Raw genomic sequence first — 19219 nt, 5'->3', positions numbered from 1 at the left:
TCATTTTATGCAGGTCTAGCAGGGAACGCATACAATTTCATGCTGTACTTATTCTTTTGTTTGCTTGTATACCTCTCACAGTCATGTGTTTGAAGAGGCTATTGGTCGGGAGTATTAGCCTGTCCGAAGACTCTCAGACTCCTGGGGAAAATGGCGGGAAGGCACCTGAAAGCCAGGAGGCAGATGGAGGTCAGTCATCAGGAACTGCACACATACTTCTTCAGGCTTTTAGTTGACGAAGTTCAACCTCACACTTAATCATAGTACAGCTGTGCTGAATAAGCATGCAAAAACAAAAAGAAGAACTGAACTTTTAAATTTCATTTATTCTAATTCCAAAAGAAAAGATGGAAGACGGTCATAATATCTTGCCTTGGGGATGTTTTTCTGATTGATATATTGAGATCCCCAAATGCTTTTTTCCTTCTTAGTGGAGGAATCCAGCACAGAAGAAAGAACTGAAGGAGAAGAGAGTGGGGGAGATGGAGGGAATAAAGGAGAAGAGGACAGAGGGATCAGCGCTCCTCTAGTGCTTTCTCAGGAACGCTTGGAGGAGGTACAGAGGAGACTGGAGGCGCTTGAGGAGCAACTGAAGAGACTGCAGGTGAGGAGAAAGCAACTGCATTTGTGAAAGAGAACAGGGTCAGTTCTTCAGTTCTTGAAGAGGAGAAAATCTGAACGAGGTGCCCTAAGTAATACACATCTCTGGTGTTGTGTTTGTTCCAAGACTGTCGAGGAGGACCATCATAAGTTGCAAGAAACTCTTGCTAAATATTTACTTCATGGGGGCCATTACAACTGAGAAACATCGCAACCTGCTGTTACAAGGTACTACCACATACTTGATATAAAACCATATTTTTTGTAAGTACAGTATAGCAATTCGGTTTCTATCATCCTTCTTGTTTGTCCTCAGATCACTGTATGTGCTGGACTCGAGACTTGCTTTGGAGGGATTCGCCGATTGACTAATTCTGCCTGAATGTTCCTGCTCTATCTCTTCTCTCTTCTCAACTGTCCTTTCAGGAGATTGTCAGCAGGCCTCCAGCACTTCCCATGCCACTGAGAAATGAAATGAAGTGGGTGTTGTGAAATTATAGTGATCCTTAACCTTGAATGAGTGCGTATGTGTTTCTGTTGAGAAGTATGAGAGACAGCCTTGCCAAAAGATGCCAAAGAAATGTGCAACACCTAGAGAGATTCCAGAGCGAATGCTACGAGTGCATGTGAAAGCACTGTAACATACACAAACATGCGCACACACACACACACACAATGATAAATGTGTCTAAGCATGTCAAAAGTAATTTAGTACCAAAAGAATATCTATATTCATAGAAAAGTATAGTTGAATCTTTGTCTGTTTCTCAGAATCTACTTTAGTCAGGTTTTTAATAAGGGTAATTTAAGCAGAATATGTGCCCTTTCATTTTATTTTATGCATTTCAAGATGTTCACTTACCCTTATAATTATTACCGTTCTATATTACATGTATTTTCAAAAATAATAGATATTCAAAAGAAAATATCTCACCCTTGTAGCATGCATTGCAGTAAAAACATGGATTTTTTTATTAACCCTGTTTTAATTTGTCTTCTTACCAGAAGTTCTGTTGTTGCTCTGTGAGTGAGAAAAGAAGTGCTAAGTAGGATAGATCAACAGATGGATGAGCAGAGGAAGTAGAGAGAAGGCAGAGGAAGGTGGGCTTGTTTTGTTATGCCTAACCCCTCTGAAGTGAAATCAAGGCAAGCACTGATGTCAAGAAATGTCATGAGGGTTTGACATTGTGGGTGTGAGGAAATATGCCCATATTAGGTAGTATTTTGAATGACCAGCTCACAGGAGCATCCACACGTCGGTGCTGTTATAACGTGAAGCATGCTCCGTGTATAACGTTCTCTAACCCTGGTGTTGCGGATTGTACTCTGGTAGGTCTTGTCTGGATTGTATGATAATCATCACACATTGCCTATTTTTGTGCACTATGCAAATTTTGTTTATGTTGCTATAAAACATATCGGTCATTTCAGATAATTCATTTTTTCTACCTTTATATTCTACAGTACATTTCTGTAATTGCTTGTCCATTGTTTCTCAGTTTATTCTATTTTAGGGAGTAGTTTTCTGTGTAAACAGGACCAAAGAAATTATAGTGGGACAAAGTTTATATATGAAAACACTCGCATGGGAAGGTCAGTTGTCAATTGGAATAACTTGTGGTGGCCTTAGCTGCTGGATCACCCCAGAAAAAGATGAAGTGCATGAATTGGCTTATAATCCTATTTTAAAACAGAAAGAGTTGATTTGGTTCAGAACTGAACTGCAGAATGAGTAATGGAGAAGGAGCTTGATTCTCATTATCAGTCTCTCCTGCTCTACTTATCTAATTATGAAACCAGACCACAGACAATCAGACACTTGCAGGGGTTTAATATGATGTTATATCTCAGAGTTCAGAGACCGGAAAACAAACTGTAGGTTTTTTCCACCAGTACTGTAATTATTTTTTTATATTCATGATGCTACTGCAACAGGTCTCTCTACCCTCGACTGACTTCCAAATTTTTGCAGCTTATTTTACCTTATTTGTTACATTATGTGATTTTATATTCATTTTTAAGTTGTAATTGTGTTTAGAATATCGATTTCTGTTAGGCCTTGGTTCCTTTTCCTGCTGTTTTCCCAGCTGATTTCTTTCGTAAAATGGTTTACCAGAACAATTAGCAAGAAGTCTTGCATTCTGGTCCTAGTAAATGTCAGAAAGACCTTTTGTTCATTTGCATAGCTTTATCCTTTTAGAAAAAACAAATGAAACCGTTTAAAGTTTGGTAATGAAACTATCATAGTGCATGATCTGTTCTGCGTACTTCACTTTCCTTCAGCCCTTTTTGCATGTGGTTTATTAATTTCCTTTTATTCTGTTCGTTTGGTTTTCTTACAAAGTTATGTAATTACCATATTATGCATTGCTTGTCATAAAAGAAGGACTGAGAGAGACAAAGTACACCCTTAACCAGAACAACTATAAAAGGCTGAATTTCACTTTTATGGCAAGAGTCTTATTTTTGATGTGGAGCTAACCGCAGCTTAAATTCGATTAGAAAGTGTGCTTGAAATTGAGCCTTCAACTCTTGATAACTGATAAGACAGGCTTTTGGGTGTGGTATCATTCTCTCTCATTCCTTAAACTTTTCATATGTATCTGTTACATATATCTATACATAGATCTATTTATAGGGTGCCTTGTGCAGATTGGGTGTGTTTTAATTTCTAAAGGAATCTTTTAGTCCAGATGACAGGCACGGGCATACTTGCCTTCTCCTCGTTTAGCGATGTTCGTGGTTCAATATGAATCTGATATTTTGCTCTAGACCTGCCAGATTATAGCAGTTCCACTCATTTGTTGTTCTTAAACATGGCCGAGTTTAGTACTGAGTGCTCTTTTTGAGATCTTTGAAACCATCTTTGATGTACTTCTGTGTAAAGGAGTCCACTCATTACAGGCATTCCATTGCTGTCTGTCTATATAAATGATTATGCAAGGACTATTCTGTGTATTTGGGCTTCGATTTTATATGTAAGAGACATTAGAAAAATGTAGGTACGTTTTTTTTTTCTTTTTTTAGTATTTTTCCTTTTTTTTAAATAAATGATCAAAAATGACACAAGATTGTTTTTATTTTCAGCAGCATTCAGTTGATATTAACATGTATGTATATATGTGTATGTATATATATATATATATATATATATATATATATATATATGTGTGTGTGTGTGTGTGTGTGTGTGTGTGTACGTATACATGTGTATGTGTGTATATATATATATATATATATATATATATATATATATATATATATATATATATATATATATAAAATGTATGTATATAAAATGTATGTATGTATATATAATGTGTATATATATAATATCCAGTAATCTTAATCTAATTATGATGTCTATATTCTCTAGTTTGTGTAAAGTATAAGTTGTTTAGTACAAATTGTGGGGAAAATGGATGACTTTTGACTTCCTAAAATGAATGCAAAATGATGTTTTTTTTTGGTATTTTACGAACAACAGTCTTTATGATTATGACTGCATACACAAAGCATGGCAAGACTAATCAGAGAAGTTGAATGAATTATATGGGCCAAACAATGCAGAATTTCTGCAGCAGAGCATCAGCAAACTTCACATTTCACCTTGAAGACCATGTTTCCACAAAAACTGACTATTGTAGGCACCTTTGGAGATAATGGAGAGAAGCAGATTTCAACTGAAAAAAACTGGCAGATGTTTTTGTGGTCAACAATAAACTTTAGACTATTCAAAACTTTTTTACCCTTTTCTAAGTAGATTCAAGGCTATTTAAAGGGCAAATGGTGGTAGAACACTTTAATGTTCACATTATTTTGACCAACCCCTGTATTTGCGTGTGTTCACCACAAACTGAAAAGAAGAATGGGTGGGTTTAGATGATACAGGAAGAGAAGACACACACTTGAGAGGCATATTTACTGATGAGCAGCAAGAGGGTTTTTGAAAGTTTATCTGGGTTATTGGAGAAAATGGCATTCACACTGGTCATTTTCTTGGGTTTCTGGGCAGGTAAGCATGAACATATTTCATGTCTGTATGTAATGTTAGTTTTATTGTAAAATTGTTGTTTGTTAAGCATTCTGGTTTTAAAGTAATCTAATCTGTCTTTGTGCACAAAAAAAAAAAAAAAAAAAAAATATATATATATATATATATATATATATATATATATATATATATACGTTTAATATGTTTACATGTAGTTTTTTGAAAGCATATAATTTCAAATTAAACTTTCAAACTTTTTATCTCCTGCAAAAGGACAAAGTACACAAAGTTTCCATCTGCACGTCTATGTTCTGCTTCAGTGAAGCTGATTTCCTCTCAGAGCAGCTGTTACAATTTGCATTTTACTGCTACCAGTCTAGATTTATCAAGTTTTTACATCTTTGTCTTCTTCAGTGTGACTTACAATTTTTAAGGGTCTAATTTCATTTTACACTGTATTAAGTAGCTTTTCACATGACAAATCTTGTCTAGACAGCTTTTTGTTGGTGGGAAGTGTTCAGTTTAGCTAATAGCATTAAACATGCTGATATCATATGGACTGAACTTTATAACCTTGGGTAGGACATTAAAGCTATAAACTGCTTTTATGTGAGAGGGTTTTAATATCACATAAGTAAATCTTAAAGAAACCCACCACTGTGGACTGTTTTACACTCAAATGTTTTTTGTGGTGTTGTGTCACCCAATGCTAAAGCACTCTGTTATATGGTTTTTGGTTTTATTTTCCTTTGCATAAGCTGTTGCCAACGCTAATTTGGAAGACCTGGAACTAGAGGCAGATAAACCGTTGATGCGTGTGGCTCTCTCCCAAAAAGCCACCATCCACTGCTGCTACAACTGGACAAAGAAGCACAATACGTTATGGATCATAAATATTCACACCAGCAATAACACCAAAATTACCAAAACAGTAAATCTGACCGACAGTCGGATGAAAAGCTCAAATGAAAGCAATTGCCATTTGCTGTCTTTCAAGGATGTCCGTCTCAATGATACCGGCTTGTACCAGTGTCAACTGACACGTGACTCTCTTACCATCTTTACCCATGGTACCTTTCTTCAAGTATACAGTGAGTCAGACCACAGTTATGTTTAATATGCTTAATTTTATTTCACTGTTCCAAAAAAAAGTGCAGTCTCTCTCACCAAGACTGCACTTATTTGGTCAGCCAGCTGTGCTTGTTTACTTTGATTAATAGAAAGTTGTTTGTAAATGAAAAAAAAAAAAAACTTTTGTTACAAAGTCTATTGTCACTGTTGATTAATTTATTGCATCCTTGCTTGAAAAGGATTATCCTTCAAAAACTGCCCCTCAAACTTTTGAACAGTAGTCTATAACAAATCTATATTAGATACTGTATATATACAAATAGTTATGCATTTTAATGTAATACATAATCTGATGTATGCCACTCTCTACCTATTTATTCTTAATTGCATTAATATGACCGTCACAAACATAACGCTTGCACTCATAAGAGTCCACATTGTGCAATAATTCCCAGAAATCATTCAATTGCCTGAGTTATGCAAACACAGATTCCACTCATTCACACTAAGTTTGTGTTACTTAACTCTCTTTATATACACACATTCAAGGTTTATTATCAGAACAAGTGAAAGTTTCAGCTCTTTTGGTCTCCATTTTTGTTTGTTTTTGTTTCATTTTCGCAAAAGTTTTTTAAGACCATGGTGATTTTTATCTGCTTGTCATTCCTGAACAGTCTCCAGCAGTTAAGACATTCTCTTTACTTAGTACCATTGCAGAAGACCTTGAACCTCAGCGAGAGTGTGAAGAACAGCATCATTACAGCAGAAGGGGTGTTGCTGCTGATGTGTGTGTTGATCCCTGGCACCATGCTCCTCTGTAAGGTAAGGTCACACGCTGATCGTGTAATGTTGATTTAATGTTGATTCAGCATATTGGATGCATTGCAGACAGAAATCTGCACCACAAACAACATTAAACAAACAAATAAATAAAGTGATTCCAACTTTATTCCTCCAGTCAAAGAGGCTGAAAGAACTGGAGAAGAAGAAAGGGAGGGAGGAGGAGAATATCTATGAGGTATGTCTATTCCGTCTACATTTTCTTTTCTAGCATGCTGTGTATTCACAAAAGTAACCTTCAACAGGGTCTAAACCTGGATGACTGCAACTCAGCGTACCATCAAATTCAACGCACCAATCAGCAAGGCCCCTATCAGGATGTGGCCAGCTGTGGAGAAGACATTCAGTTGGAGAAACCATAGCTGGATCTGGAGAAACAGGGAAAGGAACCAGAAAGACAATCAAGAGAAAAGTGAACTCTGTGTATTACTTGTCGCAATTTCATGAGCCTGCTGTCAAATGTCTTTGCATCTCTTTATTAGTTTGAAGATAAGCTTGTTTGCATTTTGCAGTAGTAAATCAAATATATCTGCTAATGGTTTGAATTAATTGTATTTAACATTATGCATTTTGATGAATGTGACCTTTTAGGTGTGCCCAGAGAAACAGTCTAAATAAACAAATAAATAAATGCAGTGGATTCTCAAATTGGCAATTAAAGACTTTAAAGAAATAAAACTGGCATATTTATTTTATTGTATTGCATTTTTATGTTGTATGAGTGGCTCAATATGGGCATGATGGAGCGTGATGGGCGGTACTATGAAGTGATAGGTGCTTTGATTATTCTCCGACGCGTTATTGGCTGTAGATTCTGATGTGGGCGTGGCCGCCTGTAAGGTATGTCCAGACAGAACAAAGGGGGAGGTAATCATTCGTGTTTGAGGAAGATGGCGTCTGCAAAGAAGTCTGGGAGCGGTGTTCTTGAAAAATCAGTAAACAGAAGACGCTCGTCAAAACACAAAGAAGGTCCAATAGGTAGATACTCATTTAATAAACATACCCGCTTTATTTGGTTGGCGAGTTGTCGCTCGTAAATGACATCCGCGCTCCCGGTTAGGTAAGTTACTTCCAGAAGTGTCAAACAGAAGATTAAAGTCAGAGCGTTTACTGTATATTAATGCTGGTACAATGTGGCACATCGCATGAGCACTGTTATTTCCTTACTAATATGTAAACATAGGTTTTAAAATGTCTCATATGATTGCCAACAGGTTTGAATTACGTTTGAACTGTGTTGTGCTATGCAATACGTCGGCTACGGTGACACTGTAGTGTAGTGTTGCAGTTAGGTTAAGGATGACATTTTATTCAAATTGTGTTGACAGCACGTTTTAGACAGGAGTGAATATAGCATACGTTTGAATGACCTGTGAGTATTTTCCTAAACTTTTTGCGGGTATGTTTTGGAATGCCTGACTTATGAATGATCTAGATTGACGTCTGTCTGTGTGGTTTTAAGCTTATAGTTACAGTACATATGTGTGTAGTTAGTGGAGATTCTCTTAACCCTTTAGAACCTAAGGCTAAAATTGGCCGTTTTCACTCATTTTGGTTTATTGAGTATAAAATTATAACATAATGTGGTATCTTCAAGTGTAAGGTGTCATTTTTTTCAGAAAAAAATAGGCTTTCAGGAAATTACAGTTATTGTACATTATTTAGTGTAATGAGTTAGTAAATAGAATTAAAATAGACAAAAAAATTAAAAACGGGAAGAAATTGTACTGGTTTTTATTTAGAAAAAATCTGAAAACTCATGATCGAAAGAATCTAATGCCTCAATCTTGAAAAAGGAACTATAATACATATATACAAGTATTTTTGAGACACTGGATTGCACGGTTTTCACTCAGGAGCCATTTGTGGTACTCCAGTTCTCCAGGCGTTTTTGGATCCTTCAATCCAGTCATTTAAATGTGGGGCTCTCTGAAGCAGTTCCTGTCTACAGGACTGCAAGCATAGTCCCACATCACATTCCTGGCATGTCCATGGGGTGCTCCTTTTGCATCGTATGCAACTTTGTGAAAGGTCTTGAGTATCACTCACAGGAACAGGCAGATGATCGCATCTCTCTCTCAGCCGGCCATCCAGGGGAACATCTGTGAGCGGAGCAGCTAGCAGCTCCTGAAAGTTTTGCCGTGTCATGAGCTTATCATGGTGGATGGCACACAGCTCTTTGTGTAAAATGAAGCTGTTGGTCACTGCAATATCTAGGAAATGCTGGAAAATGGTCACATACGACTTGTTTTATGGGGCACCGACTTTGTTCTGAGCATCTTGTTGGAGGTGTCAAGTCCCCCCATGTACTTATTATACAGCTACAGCTGCGACCACGGCCCCGGCCCCTCTGAGATGGTGTTGTGTTCGATGTAGATGGCCCATTTGCTTCTTCGTAGATAACTGGAGAAGCCACACTAAAAAAAGAAGCAACATGTGTTACAAACTCACTATATATGTACATAAAAATACTTTTTTATTATGAAGCAATTTATTAGTAAGAAAATTTGTAAAAAAAATAAAAATAAATATATAATAAATAACTATAATAATACAATAAAATAATAAAAATAAACCCTGCAGTTACTTACACACATTTGCATACACACAATCACACATACATACATGCACCTACTCACACACACATATACAGATATAGACATAAATGTATGCATGCACAGTCACGCATGCACGTACGTACACACACATCATAGACTGTATAAGACACACACATGCACACATACACAAACAGATACATGTGCACACAGATACACACAAACAGATATACACATAAACAAACACACAGATATACAAATGCACACATTAGCAGTAGCACACACAAACGTATGCACACATGCATGCACACAAACATACATATACACATGCACGCACACATTCGCATACACACACACGCACCTTTACTTACACACACACACACACACACACACACGCACGCACACATACTTGCACACACACACACAGATATGTCCATGCACTTACATACACACAGAAAATTATGTATGCATGCACACGCACCCATAGACATAACGCTAACGGTACATGAGCAAATATGAACGCATGCATGCACATGCGCGCTTACAAATGTTTGCAACGCACATTTTATTCATTTCTCATCGATTAATCAGCAAGAAACAAATAAATAAGCTTCACTTACCAATCCACGACTGGATCAAAGCCAGCAGCATACGCCTCAACATCTGAATACAGACTCCGGGTCCGATGAATCATGTTCAGCCTCTTCCCAGGTGTCATCAGAGATCAAATCAATCGCCTCCTCTCATGTAAAACCTTTTTTCGCCATGTTTTTTGTTCGTTTTTGTTTATATTTCACACTGTCAAACTTTCAAACCTGCTGCGCTCTGTATCTCCCGCTTCAACTCCGCCCTTCCCCCTCTCCCCGAAAGCTGCTGTGATTTGCTGCTGGAAAGCATGCAGTTATCGTATTAAGCTGTATATTGTCTTAAAGCGCAAGATGTCTTCTATCAGACGCAATTTGATTTTTTTTCATAGTGCAAACGGTTGCTGAGTTATGAAAACATTAATACCGCATGGTAAATTGTGTCGGCGCCGACACGTTCGGTTTTAAAGGGTTAAAGGGATTGTGCACCCCCAAAAATGAAAAATGTATCATTATAAAACGGAGAGTTCTGGTCCTTGATTCTGATTGGTTGAGGCCGCTTGGCTTCGTGCCTAACAACACCCCTTAGCTGTTAAAAAATATTTATAAACCATGGATTCTTGGTGTTTACTGCTTTATTTACGCACCCTTGTTTTGTGGAAGGATGTTTTGAAGAATGTTGGTAACCAAACCATTTCGGTGAGCATTGACTTCCTCTGTATGGATAGAAAAAACACTGAGACATTTACAAAATTATATTAATTTATCTTCCACAATTTTTTTTTTTTTTGTAAAGTGGCACAAGGGTATGTAAAGTATCTTGACACTGCTTTAGACATCATTTAAAAGCAACTGTTGGCCACTTTGGCCTTTCAAATAACATTTTATTTCACCACAGTGTTAGTGTGTCGTACGTCACTGGCTGTCTGGGTTTCAGGTTTTCACTATAGACCCCTGCCTTGTCTAGAGATCACTGAGAGGATTTGCCATAAAAGCCTCACTCAGCCATTTGAACGGAGTTCTTCTCAGATGTGCAGAAGAACATTATGAAAAGATTAGGAATGCACGATATTGGATTTTGGCCGATATTCGATATGCCGATATTTTCAAAATAATTTTGGCCGATGCCGATACCGATATATATAAACATTTTCGCCTGATATATTTAAACTTTAATTTTACTGAAGAGAAATCCATGTATCTCTTCTGTACTGATTCTACCATAAATTTATTATTTTACAAATGTAGACAGACATTCAAACCTGAAAAACAGGTCAATTATTTCACTTGGAGAATATCGGTTTGGCTCATCGGCAGAAATATTCATATCGGCCGATACCGATGATGGTCATTTTAAGCTTTTATCGGCCGATACCGATGTTGTGCCGATATTATCGTGCATCCCTAGAAAAGATCTGTAGTCATGTACATTAAAATATAACATTTGTATGCTTAGATAAGTTGTTTACTTGCTGCAGTCTGGTTTGGATGACAGTGAGAGGAAACTCTTCACTCTTCTGTCAGTGCCAGTGCATTGTTTTCTTTCCTGTTGAGATGATTTTACTACATTTGCAAAATAATCTGGGACAAAGGTCTGCTCGGGGCCTTTCATTGTTTCTTTATTGCTAATGAATAAAGGATGTGGTCCTGAAAATATATGTATGTAGAACAGAGAGAGAAAGTTCAGGTCTGGTTAGTTGAATTTGGTTCACAATGATTCTTTGTTGAAATGTGTGGTCTTTGACCCATGAGAATATTGGGAAATCCATCTGTATGCAAGCCTTTTGTAGATTGTGCTAAAAATAAGATGGATTTGTACCATAAAAAAAATCTGATTTGCCAGCAGCTAGTCCCCAGCAGTGAACTTTTGTAACCTAAATAGTGCAAACATTTTAAATGAGCAATGTGACACAAGCTAGTTGCATGTGTGTATATTTAACAGTAATAAAGAAATAGGCCCATTTTTAATTATTTCAAATGTCGATTTATATTTCAAAAGTATGCTTCTGTGTTGAAAGTTGAGCATTGTTCTTATTTCTAGCCAGATGAAAAAATGTAAACACACTGAGTACATCCCTTGCTATTTTCTGTTGATCTTCCACTTTTTCCTCTATTCCTATAGTTTGGCATTTAAAAATGAATGAAAAAGTAATTTCCCTTTAAGAATGGATAGTCATAAGATTGGTTCTTTAGTATACTCACTTCCTCTTTCATAGAGGTACATTCAAGTTTGTTATAAATATAGAGGTCAGTAGACAGTTAATACATTCTAAAGAATAATAATGTTTGAATATTTTTTTTCAGCGAATTTAAAGTTTTCTAGGACAAATGTGACGTGATATAGATGCGTGATATAATTTTTTTCTATCAGTCGATATCGCACTTAATCATTTATTTCCTCTGTTTTTACACCTTGATTTAATTTGCTGTTATCCAACACTTATTTAACAAGTTAGTCTTTAAAAAACACTAACTAAAATTTATTAACACTGTGAAATTGATTTTTTTGTATTAATCTTCTTTCTCATTAAAATGGGGAAATTCACTTAGGCCTATAGCATTTACGGTTTTAGTGTTAATAAATATAGTTTTTTTGTTATTTTATTTCCCTATTATAAAGACAAAGCCTTTCAATGTAATAAAAAAAAACAATGGCAGATATTTAGGCCAAAGAGGGCGAAGATAAAAATCTTTGTTCTTATTTTTTGATAAAAAGATAAAAGAATGACAAAGATGCACATAAAAACTACACATTTTATACAAATAAAACAAACAGTGCTTTATTTTCAGGTACAATAAGTGTATTTATCAGGAGCATTCAAAAAATTGACTGAACAAATCTAAAAATAAAACACTATATAAACTGATTCATAAAGCAACTTGAAGTGAAAGAGCAGTGAGTGATTTTTCTCTTTTGTGTTTTGTTGTTTTATTAAGGAATAGTTCACCCAAAAATAAAAACTCCATCAGCTGTCTTGTCAATTCAGTCATAGTGTATTATGTTTGTGCCTGTTGTTCGTGGTCTAAGAACTGTTTGGTTTCCCACATTCTTCAAAATATCTTTTTTTGTGTTCAGCACAAGAAAGAAATTAATACAGGTTTGGGATAAAGTGACTGAGTAAATAATGACAGAAATGAAATTTTAGGGTGATCTATCCCTTGACAGCAATGACAGTAGGCTGCATGTTTAACAGGCCTACTATCCCTTTAAGACCTGCACACATCTAATATACAGGCACGTATACGTTTTTCTCTCAACTATTTACTTTAATTTTAGAGTCTATATGTATATGACGGAGGCGCCACAACTGCAGCTGATAGAATGTGCGCTGTAGCACAATACTACGAGATTTCTTCAAAAGCCGATTGTGGAGATATTTTTATCATCCATGATCAAAAATCATCATATTGCACACCCCTAGATGTAACGATAAACTGTGTGCTGGTTGAAAATCGATTCAAATAAGTAACAATCCAAATTGGTAGGAGTTTATATGAATGTATGACTGAGGGGAACTTACTGTCTTTAGAAAAGTTTAGATGGTATTTTTTTCCTTTGCCTCTGTATAATCAAAGACTACAGAATACCCAAGACATGGCATGGAAACCCCTCCGTCTGAATGAAAGAGCCTATCACTAATCGGTAAAATCAGCATGTCCCGGCACTGGCTGATCTAACCTAAAAAAAATAAGCTTTTAATATCGCTATTTTAGCAAAAGTTACAACATTTATGAAACAGTGAAACAGATCTGTCTATTGTTTCCGTTTCATGCAGGTATTTTTTATGTATAGCATGTAAAAAAAAAATTAAGTCAAACCATTCTGTTTTAGCTTCAGATTTTGAAATGATAGGCTACAATCTAATTTAGATTAAAAACTGCTCATGTTGCATGTATGCAGCATCTTTGTTTGGATCATGATTAAAATCCAGTGGTTGCCTCTAATTTTAAATGCAAAGACCACAGGCAAAGCCTTATTTTGTTTACATGAAGAGATTTATTTTGTGTTATTTATTTAATACGGAGCTTGGTTTAAAAATTTATTTAGTTTTGTTATTTTGATTTACATTATTTAAATTTGGACAGAAGGGCAGTAATATGCAAGTGCTACATTATTATAGTGTTATATTTCATTTTCACAAAGAAACGTGCTGCATTTTGTCCAAGCAGTAATATAAGGACACATTTAATTGATAATTTGTCTTGTCTTAAAACCCTTCTTGTCTCAAAAATAGGTGGCAGTTTTGGATTGTAGGGTGAAGGTCACTGGCTGCCCCCTGGTGATCAGTGGCATAGCCACGGGTGTGCCAGGGTGTGCCTGTTCCACCCACAGTGGCAGTTGGCACACCTAAAAATAGATGCAGAATTATTTTTTTATAGTCTCAATAAAAAATGTTTACTAAACTTGGGCTATTGTTGTTTACTAAGAAAATATCTATATTTTTAAATCAACTCTTTCACGCGTAAGTTACAAATATTATAACTGACCCCTTGTTTCCATGGCGACGCGTCATGATTGTCAGGTGACACACCGCAGCCACTAACAGATGTATCTGTATCACTGATCTACGGTATATAGAGCATCACAGTCCCGCCCACAGCTGGTGCCGGAAGTAAAAATTCAATACAATTTCTGCATTGACATTTGGGGTATAAGCCATAAAAACGTAACCATACATGGTAGACTTAGAACCAGCTACGGCTGTACTAAGCGATAGTATATGCTCATATAAACGCAAAAGGATCACGGGGCACTAACCTTGTTTTGATATAAATGCCTTTTATTCGCGATGTCTTGGCTAAGTACTTCATTACCCACAATCCTGAACAATCCCACAATCCCACATTGTTGCATCTGATTGGTGGAGCCATAGACAGTAGGTGGAGTTTGTGTAACCGTCTGGTTAAACCCCGCGAAGGTCCGTGAAGACTGAAGATCATTAATAAAAAAATAAAACCTGTGTTGCGTTTTTGCACGGTAGACTTATCAGTTCAATCATGATCTCCTTGGCTGCCATGAGAGTTTTGCAGGGAGGTTGGTAACTTGGCTAGGCTACTGTAGCCTTCATATGGTATGAGTCATAACAAGCATTTTATAATGCCACTGTCAAAACAATATTTAGCCTAGGCATACCTTTTTGTGCATTTACTGAACATTTGTGTAATGGCAACGACATGTGTTGACGACTGAGTGGTGATTGCAGTCAGGTACAAAGCACTGCACCATGTTGCTGACGTTATTGTTAACCACTTTCACACACGCACACAATATATAAAATACACGATAAATATAAAAATCAATACACAATACCTATATAAAACACTATTTATTTACACGATTGTAAATTCACTACATTCACTATATAAAATAAAATTCACTGGAAGAAAAAGTTTGCGCGAGCGGCCGTCATCACATTTGGAAGTCGCTCAAAAGGCTCGTTGCCTCGTTCGCGGTTGTGGCTTCAGTCGAATTAAATGAGGCGCAGTGGTTTATGGGATGAGTAGCTTCCTGCGCTCGAAATGAAAATATGTACACAGTCTTGTACCTTTGACTTTTTTTGGATTTTCTATTAATTTTTTCACTCGAAATGATATGCTATATGCTTATGAGTTCAGCCGTAGCTGGTTATCCTCACACATGCTCTAAAACTCTTTAGATACGGATTTTTCCGAAAGTCAATGGGAGAAATGAATGGGAAATTTACTTCCGGCACCAGAGCTCTCTTGGGCTGTGGGCGGGACTGTGATGCTCTATAGAGCCTATAGAGTCTATGATTTAAACAGATCATTTTTAATTGCAGCTAGCAATATGTCGCAGAGCTCCTTTCTTAAATTTTTTTGATGGACAGCCGGACACAAGGCCTAACGTTACACCTGACCTGATGAGGATGTTTCTCCCTCCCCGGGCCCAACATCAACAGACAGTGTTGCCAGATTGGAAATGTCCAAGTATCGTACCAGAAATTCAAAAAAATCATATTTGGAAAAAAATGATTACATTTAACAATTAACTACATTTTGACACGACCTGCAAATAACCACTAGGAGTATGTTTGGACGGAAGCAGTGCGACAAAAATACTATCCCATAATTTTGCACAGTAATCTGACACAGCCTAGCCTGGATCCTTTAAATGGCAATCTGTGAGTGTGTGTGTGTGTGTGTGTGTGTGGCACATGTGTGCATGTCGCAGTGAGTAATTTGTTTTCATTGTACACTGGGTGAAAAGTCATCTCACCACAACAGAGGGGCAGTTGGTATGGGAGAAAATAACAAACCTGTTCTCTCCTGAGAATGTGCTGCATGAAAATAAAAGAAGGAGAGTTTGCAAGAAAAGAAGAGAGGATGAAATAGAAAGTGACAGAAAGTCACATTGTGATCTGAGGGGATGAACGGGTGGGAGGGAGGGCGAGTGAGAGCATCCAATCGAAACACTCTATCTTACTGTCTACCCCTTTTTGTTTACCTCCCCCTTCCTCTATTTCTCTGGCTCCATGGCTGTGCAGGTGTTGAGGGCACAGGACGCACAAGGACTTCAGCATGAGTTCTGACAAGGGTAACGTTCAGACTCTCAAGGGATCAGTTCCTATGTGTTTTTGTGTGTGTATGTGCTATGTTCTGCATGTTTTTAGGTTGTGGATTCTTACACTTAAGCTCTGCATCACCCCCTTAAATGTGTGCTGTTGCTCCTCTGCTATATTTTGTGCTATATGCTTTATGGGTAACATGTATTCATTGTAAAGCAGTGTCACTGAAAGAAGAATTTAGCTTTGCTGCATATGTCAGGCTTTGGCTGTAGATAAGTATTATGTTTGGACTAATTGAGCAGATTGGTATAGTGCAAACCTGAATTATCACATTCAAAGTAGATGGCAAAGTATGTTTTTCTGGCTTCAGTTGGGTTCTTTCATTCTTTGATGGATTTGTCCAGGGTGATTGTGGTTCTACTTGGAATGAAGACTGTTGACTAATAAATGTTCTACTTTGCATCTTCTGTCCTTCAACTAAATTTGCAAATAGTAGCAAAGATATTTAATTCTGGTGTGTGTGTGTGTGTGTGTGTGTGTACTAACATTCAAAAATTAGGGGTCAGTAAGATTTTCTTTTTAAAGAAATTAATGCTTTTTATTCCTTTTTTTTAGTATGCATTAAATTGATTAGAAGTGACAGTGAAGACATTTATAATGTACAAAAGATTTGTATATTCAAGGAATGCTGTTATTTTGAACTTTTGAATGCAACAAAAATATTAAGCAGCACAGTTGTTTTCAAAATTGATGATAATCAGCATATTAGAATGATTTCTGAAGAATCATGTGACACTGAAGACAACTGAAAATACAGCTGTGCCATCAAAGTAAAAGATCACATTAAAAAATGTATTGAATTTGTAAACGTCTTTCTTTCTTTCTTTCTTCCTTTCTTTCTTCCTTTCTTTCTCACTCTTGTCATTCCAAATCAGTAAGACCACAAATGAAGATATTTTTGATGAAATCCGAGAGCTTTCTGAACGCAAACTGCAATGTTCCCAGATCTAGAAACATAGTAAGGACATTGATAAAATAGTCCATGTGATATCAGTGGTTAAACCATAATTTTACGAAGCTACGAGAATACTTGTTGTGCGCAAAGAAAACCATAACAGCATAATTTATTAACCCCCAGAATATAATTAATGTAATTACATTAATTACATTCTGCGGTACTCTCCAAAATGGCAGAAGACATTTACTCGGGGAAAAGAATTGTTGAATAAATTACGTTATTACTGTTTTCTTTGTGCACAAAAAGTGTTTTCGTAGTTTTGTAATTATATAATATTATACTGATGTCCTTGCTACGTTTCTGGACTTGGGAACATTACAGTTGCGTTGCTGTCTGTGGAGGGTCGGAGAGCTCTCAGATCTCATTAAAAATATCTTCATTTGTGCCCCGAAGATCGAGAAGAACGAAGGTCTTACTGGTTTTGAACGACATGAGGGTGAGTAATTAATGACAGAATATTCATTTTTGGGTGAACTAACCCTTTAACATTAATTTCTAATAAAGCCGTGCTTCGGTAGTTACAGGCTTAAAGGGGGGGTGAAATGCTATTTCATGCATACTGAGTTTTTTACACTATTAAAGAGTTGGATTCCCATGCTAAACATGGACAAAGTTTCAAAAATTAAGTTGTACGTTTGAAGGAGTATTTCTGTTCCCAAAATACTCCTTCCGGTTTGTCACAAGTTTCGGAAAGTTTTTTTCGAGTATGGCTCTGTGTGACGTTAGATGGAGCGGAATTTCCTTATATGGATCCTGAGGGCACGTCTGCCGGAAGAGCGCGTGTTCCCATATAGCAGAGCACTCAGAGCACAACAGGCATTCACTGATCAGAGCGAGAGCGTCGCGAAAAGTCACAAAAGAAGTGTGTTTTTGGTTGCCAGGGCAAGACAACCCTGCACAGATTACCAAAAAAAAAAACCAGCATTAAGGGACCAGTGGATGGAGTTTATTTTTACATAGCATCAACGGAGTTGTGCAAGTGTTTGTGTTTGTTCCCTGCATTTCGAAGATGCTTGTTTTACAAACAAGGCCCAGTTTGACGACGGATTTGCGTATCGTTTATTTCTTAAGGAAGATGCAATCCCAACGAAAAAGGGTCACGATCGTGTGTTGGAACCGCAGGCGGTGAGTAAAACTGCTTCAAATATCTCTGCCTTCTTGTTAGTGCGTCCCCTCCCATGCCGAGACCCGGGTTCGAACCCCACTTGGAGCGAGTCGTTGCTGCTGCTGCTCTCAGCTCTCAGTTTCAGCCTCGGGATCTGATTCTGGATCATAAATATACGCTGAATATGACTGTTAGCCATGGTTTGTTTTGGATGATGGTTTTTTCCTCAAGGTAATGTCACAGCTTCCAAACGCTTTCAAGCCTACTGGCGCTTGTGATTCTTTAGCTCCGCCCACACGTCACGCCTCCAGCGGCTCGTGTTTTTCCGGGATAATCCGTACTGACTATCTTTCTCTTATGAATATAATAAAACTAAATACTTTTTGGAGTTATGAAGGATGCAGTACTACTCTATAGGTACTCAAGATTAACAGGATATTGAGTGAAAACGAGCATTTCACCCCCCCTTTAAATCGATCAAAAGCCTTGAATTCATATTATTGAAAGTTAAGAATTCTTCATGAAAGTCAAAAATTTTTGTGTTTTCAAGTGTCCATGTGTTTGTTTTGCTGTGTTAAACTGCTGCTGGAAGTCTTTAAGTGAGTAAAGGGACCGAGTGGTAGGTTCTCTGGTTGCACATATCTATAATGAAAGCTTTAGATATTTCACAAGCATGAGGTTTATTTAGTAGTCCATACTCTTAATACCTGCTTCTGAACTGAAACCCAGCATAGCAGTAAAAATCATTTCTCAAACCACATGACTATATGGATTATAGTCTCTCAATGGAAGTAGTTGAGCAGGGGACAGTGACACAGAAACATAGTTGGTTTCTTCTGTACAGATTAGGACACTAATCTCTCAGGGTCTGGCTACAGCCTTTACAATGAGGACAGGGAACAAAAATGGAAGAGAATAGAGGACA

The 19219-nt window shown here is 37.0% G+C and overlaps 3 protein-coding genes and 1 long non-coding RNA gene across 14 annotated transcripts in view; 3 read left to right on the top strand and 1 right to left on the bottom strand.

Moving 5' to 3' along the window:
- The window catches only part of LOC127974574 (rho guanine nucleotide exchange factor 1), a 38343-nt gene extending 36765 nt beyond the window's left edge, over window positions 1–1578 (top strand). For all 7 annotated transcript variants that reach the window (XM_052577938.1, XM_052577937.1, XM_052577936.1 and 4 more), the window contains 4 exons: window positions 82–189; window positions 432–604; window positions 728–828; window positions 917–1578. In XM_052577938.1, the coding sequence (XP_052433898.1) occupies window positions 82–189; window positions 432–604; window positions 728–802 (356 nt within the window). In that variant the 3' untranslated portion in view covers window positions 803–828; window positions 917–1578. The remainder of the gene's footprint in view (window positions 1–81; window positions 190–431; window positions 605–727; window positions 829–916) is intronic.
- Window positions 1579–4045: 2467 nt separating this feature from the next.
- cd79a (CD79a molecule, immunoglobulin-associated alpha) lies at window positions 4046–7137 on the top strand. Its single transcript, XM_052579049.1, has 5 exons — window positions 4046–4615; window positions 5353–5685; window positions 6372–6487; window positions 6624–6683; window positions 6751–7137. Exons 1-5 carry the CDS (start codon window positions 4528–4530, stop codon window positions 6865–6867), a joined length of 714 nt encoding a protein of 237 aa, XP_052435009.1. The 5' UTR covers window positions 4046–4527; the 3' UTR covers window positions 6868–7137.
- An 85-nt stretch (window positions 7138–7222) lies between these two features.
- Window positions 7223–19219, top strand: part of LOC127975188 (hormone-sensitive lipase-like) — a 32435-nt gene continuing 20438 nt past the window's right edge. The window contains exons 1-2 of one of the 5 annotated variants that reach the window (XM_052579039.1): window positions 7256–7483; window positions 16151–16200. In XM_052579039.1, the coding sequence (XP_052434999.1) occupies window positions 16185–16200 (16 nt within the window). In that variant the 5' untranslated portion in view covers window positions 7256–7483; window positions 16151–16184. Of the gene's footprint in view, window positions 7566–16150; window positions 16201–17186; window positions 17626–18296; window positions 18315–19219 lie in introns of those variants that run through there. The other 4 variants (XM_052579040.1, XM_052579038.1, XM_052579041.1 and 1 more) reach the window with 4 other exon arrangements.
- On the bottom strand, window positions 8224–10114 carry LOC127975194 (uncharacterized). The gene is made up of 2 exons (XR_008157449.1): window positions 9681–10114; window positions 8224–8922 (listed from the first exon to the last, which is right to left on the bottom strand). It is a non-coding gene; the product is annotated as an uncharacterized LOC127975194 (long non-coding RNA).

Source organism: Carassius gibelio, chromosome B16 (assembly GCF_023724105.1).
Source record: "Carassius gibelio isolate Cgi1373 ecotype wild population from Czech Republic chromosome B16, carGib1.2-hapl.c, whole genome shotgun sequence".
NCBI classification, from domain to species: domain Eukaryota; kingdom Metazoa; phylum Chordata; class Actinopteri; order Cypriniformes; family Cyprinidae; genus Carassius; species Carassius gibelio.
The sequence above is the reverse complement of the archived record's forward strand: the minus strand, read 5'-3'. Positions and strand labels throughout refer to the sequence as shown.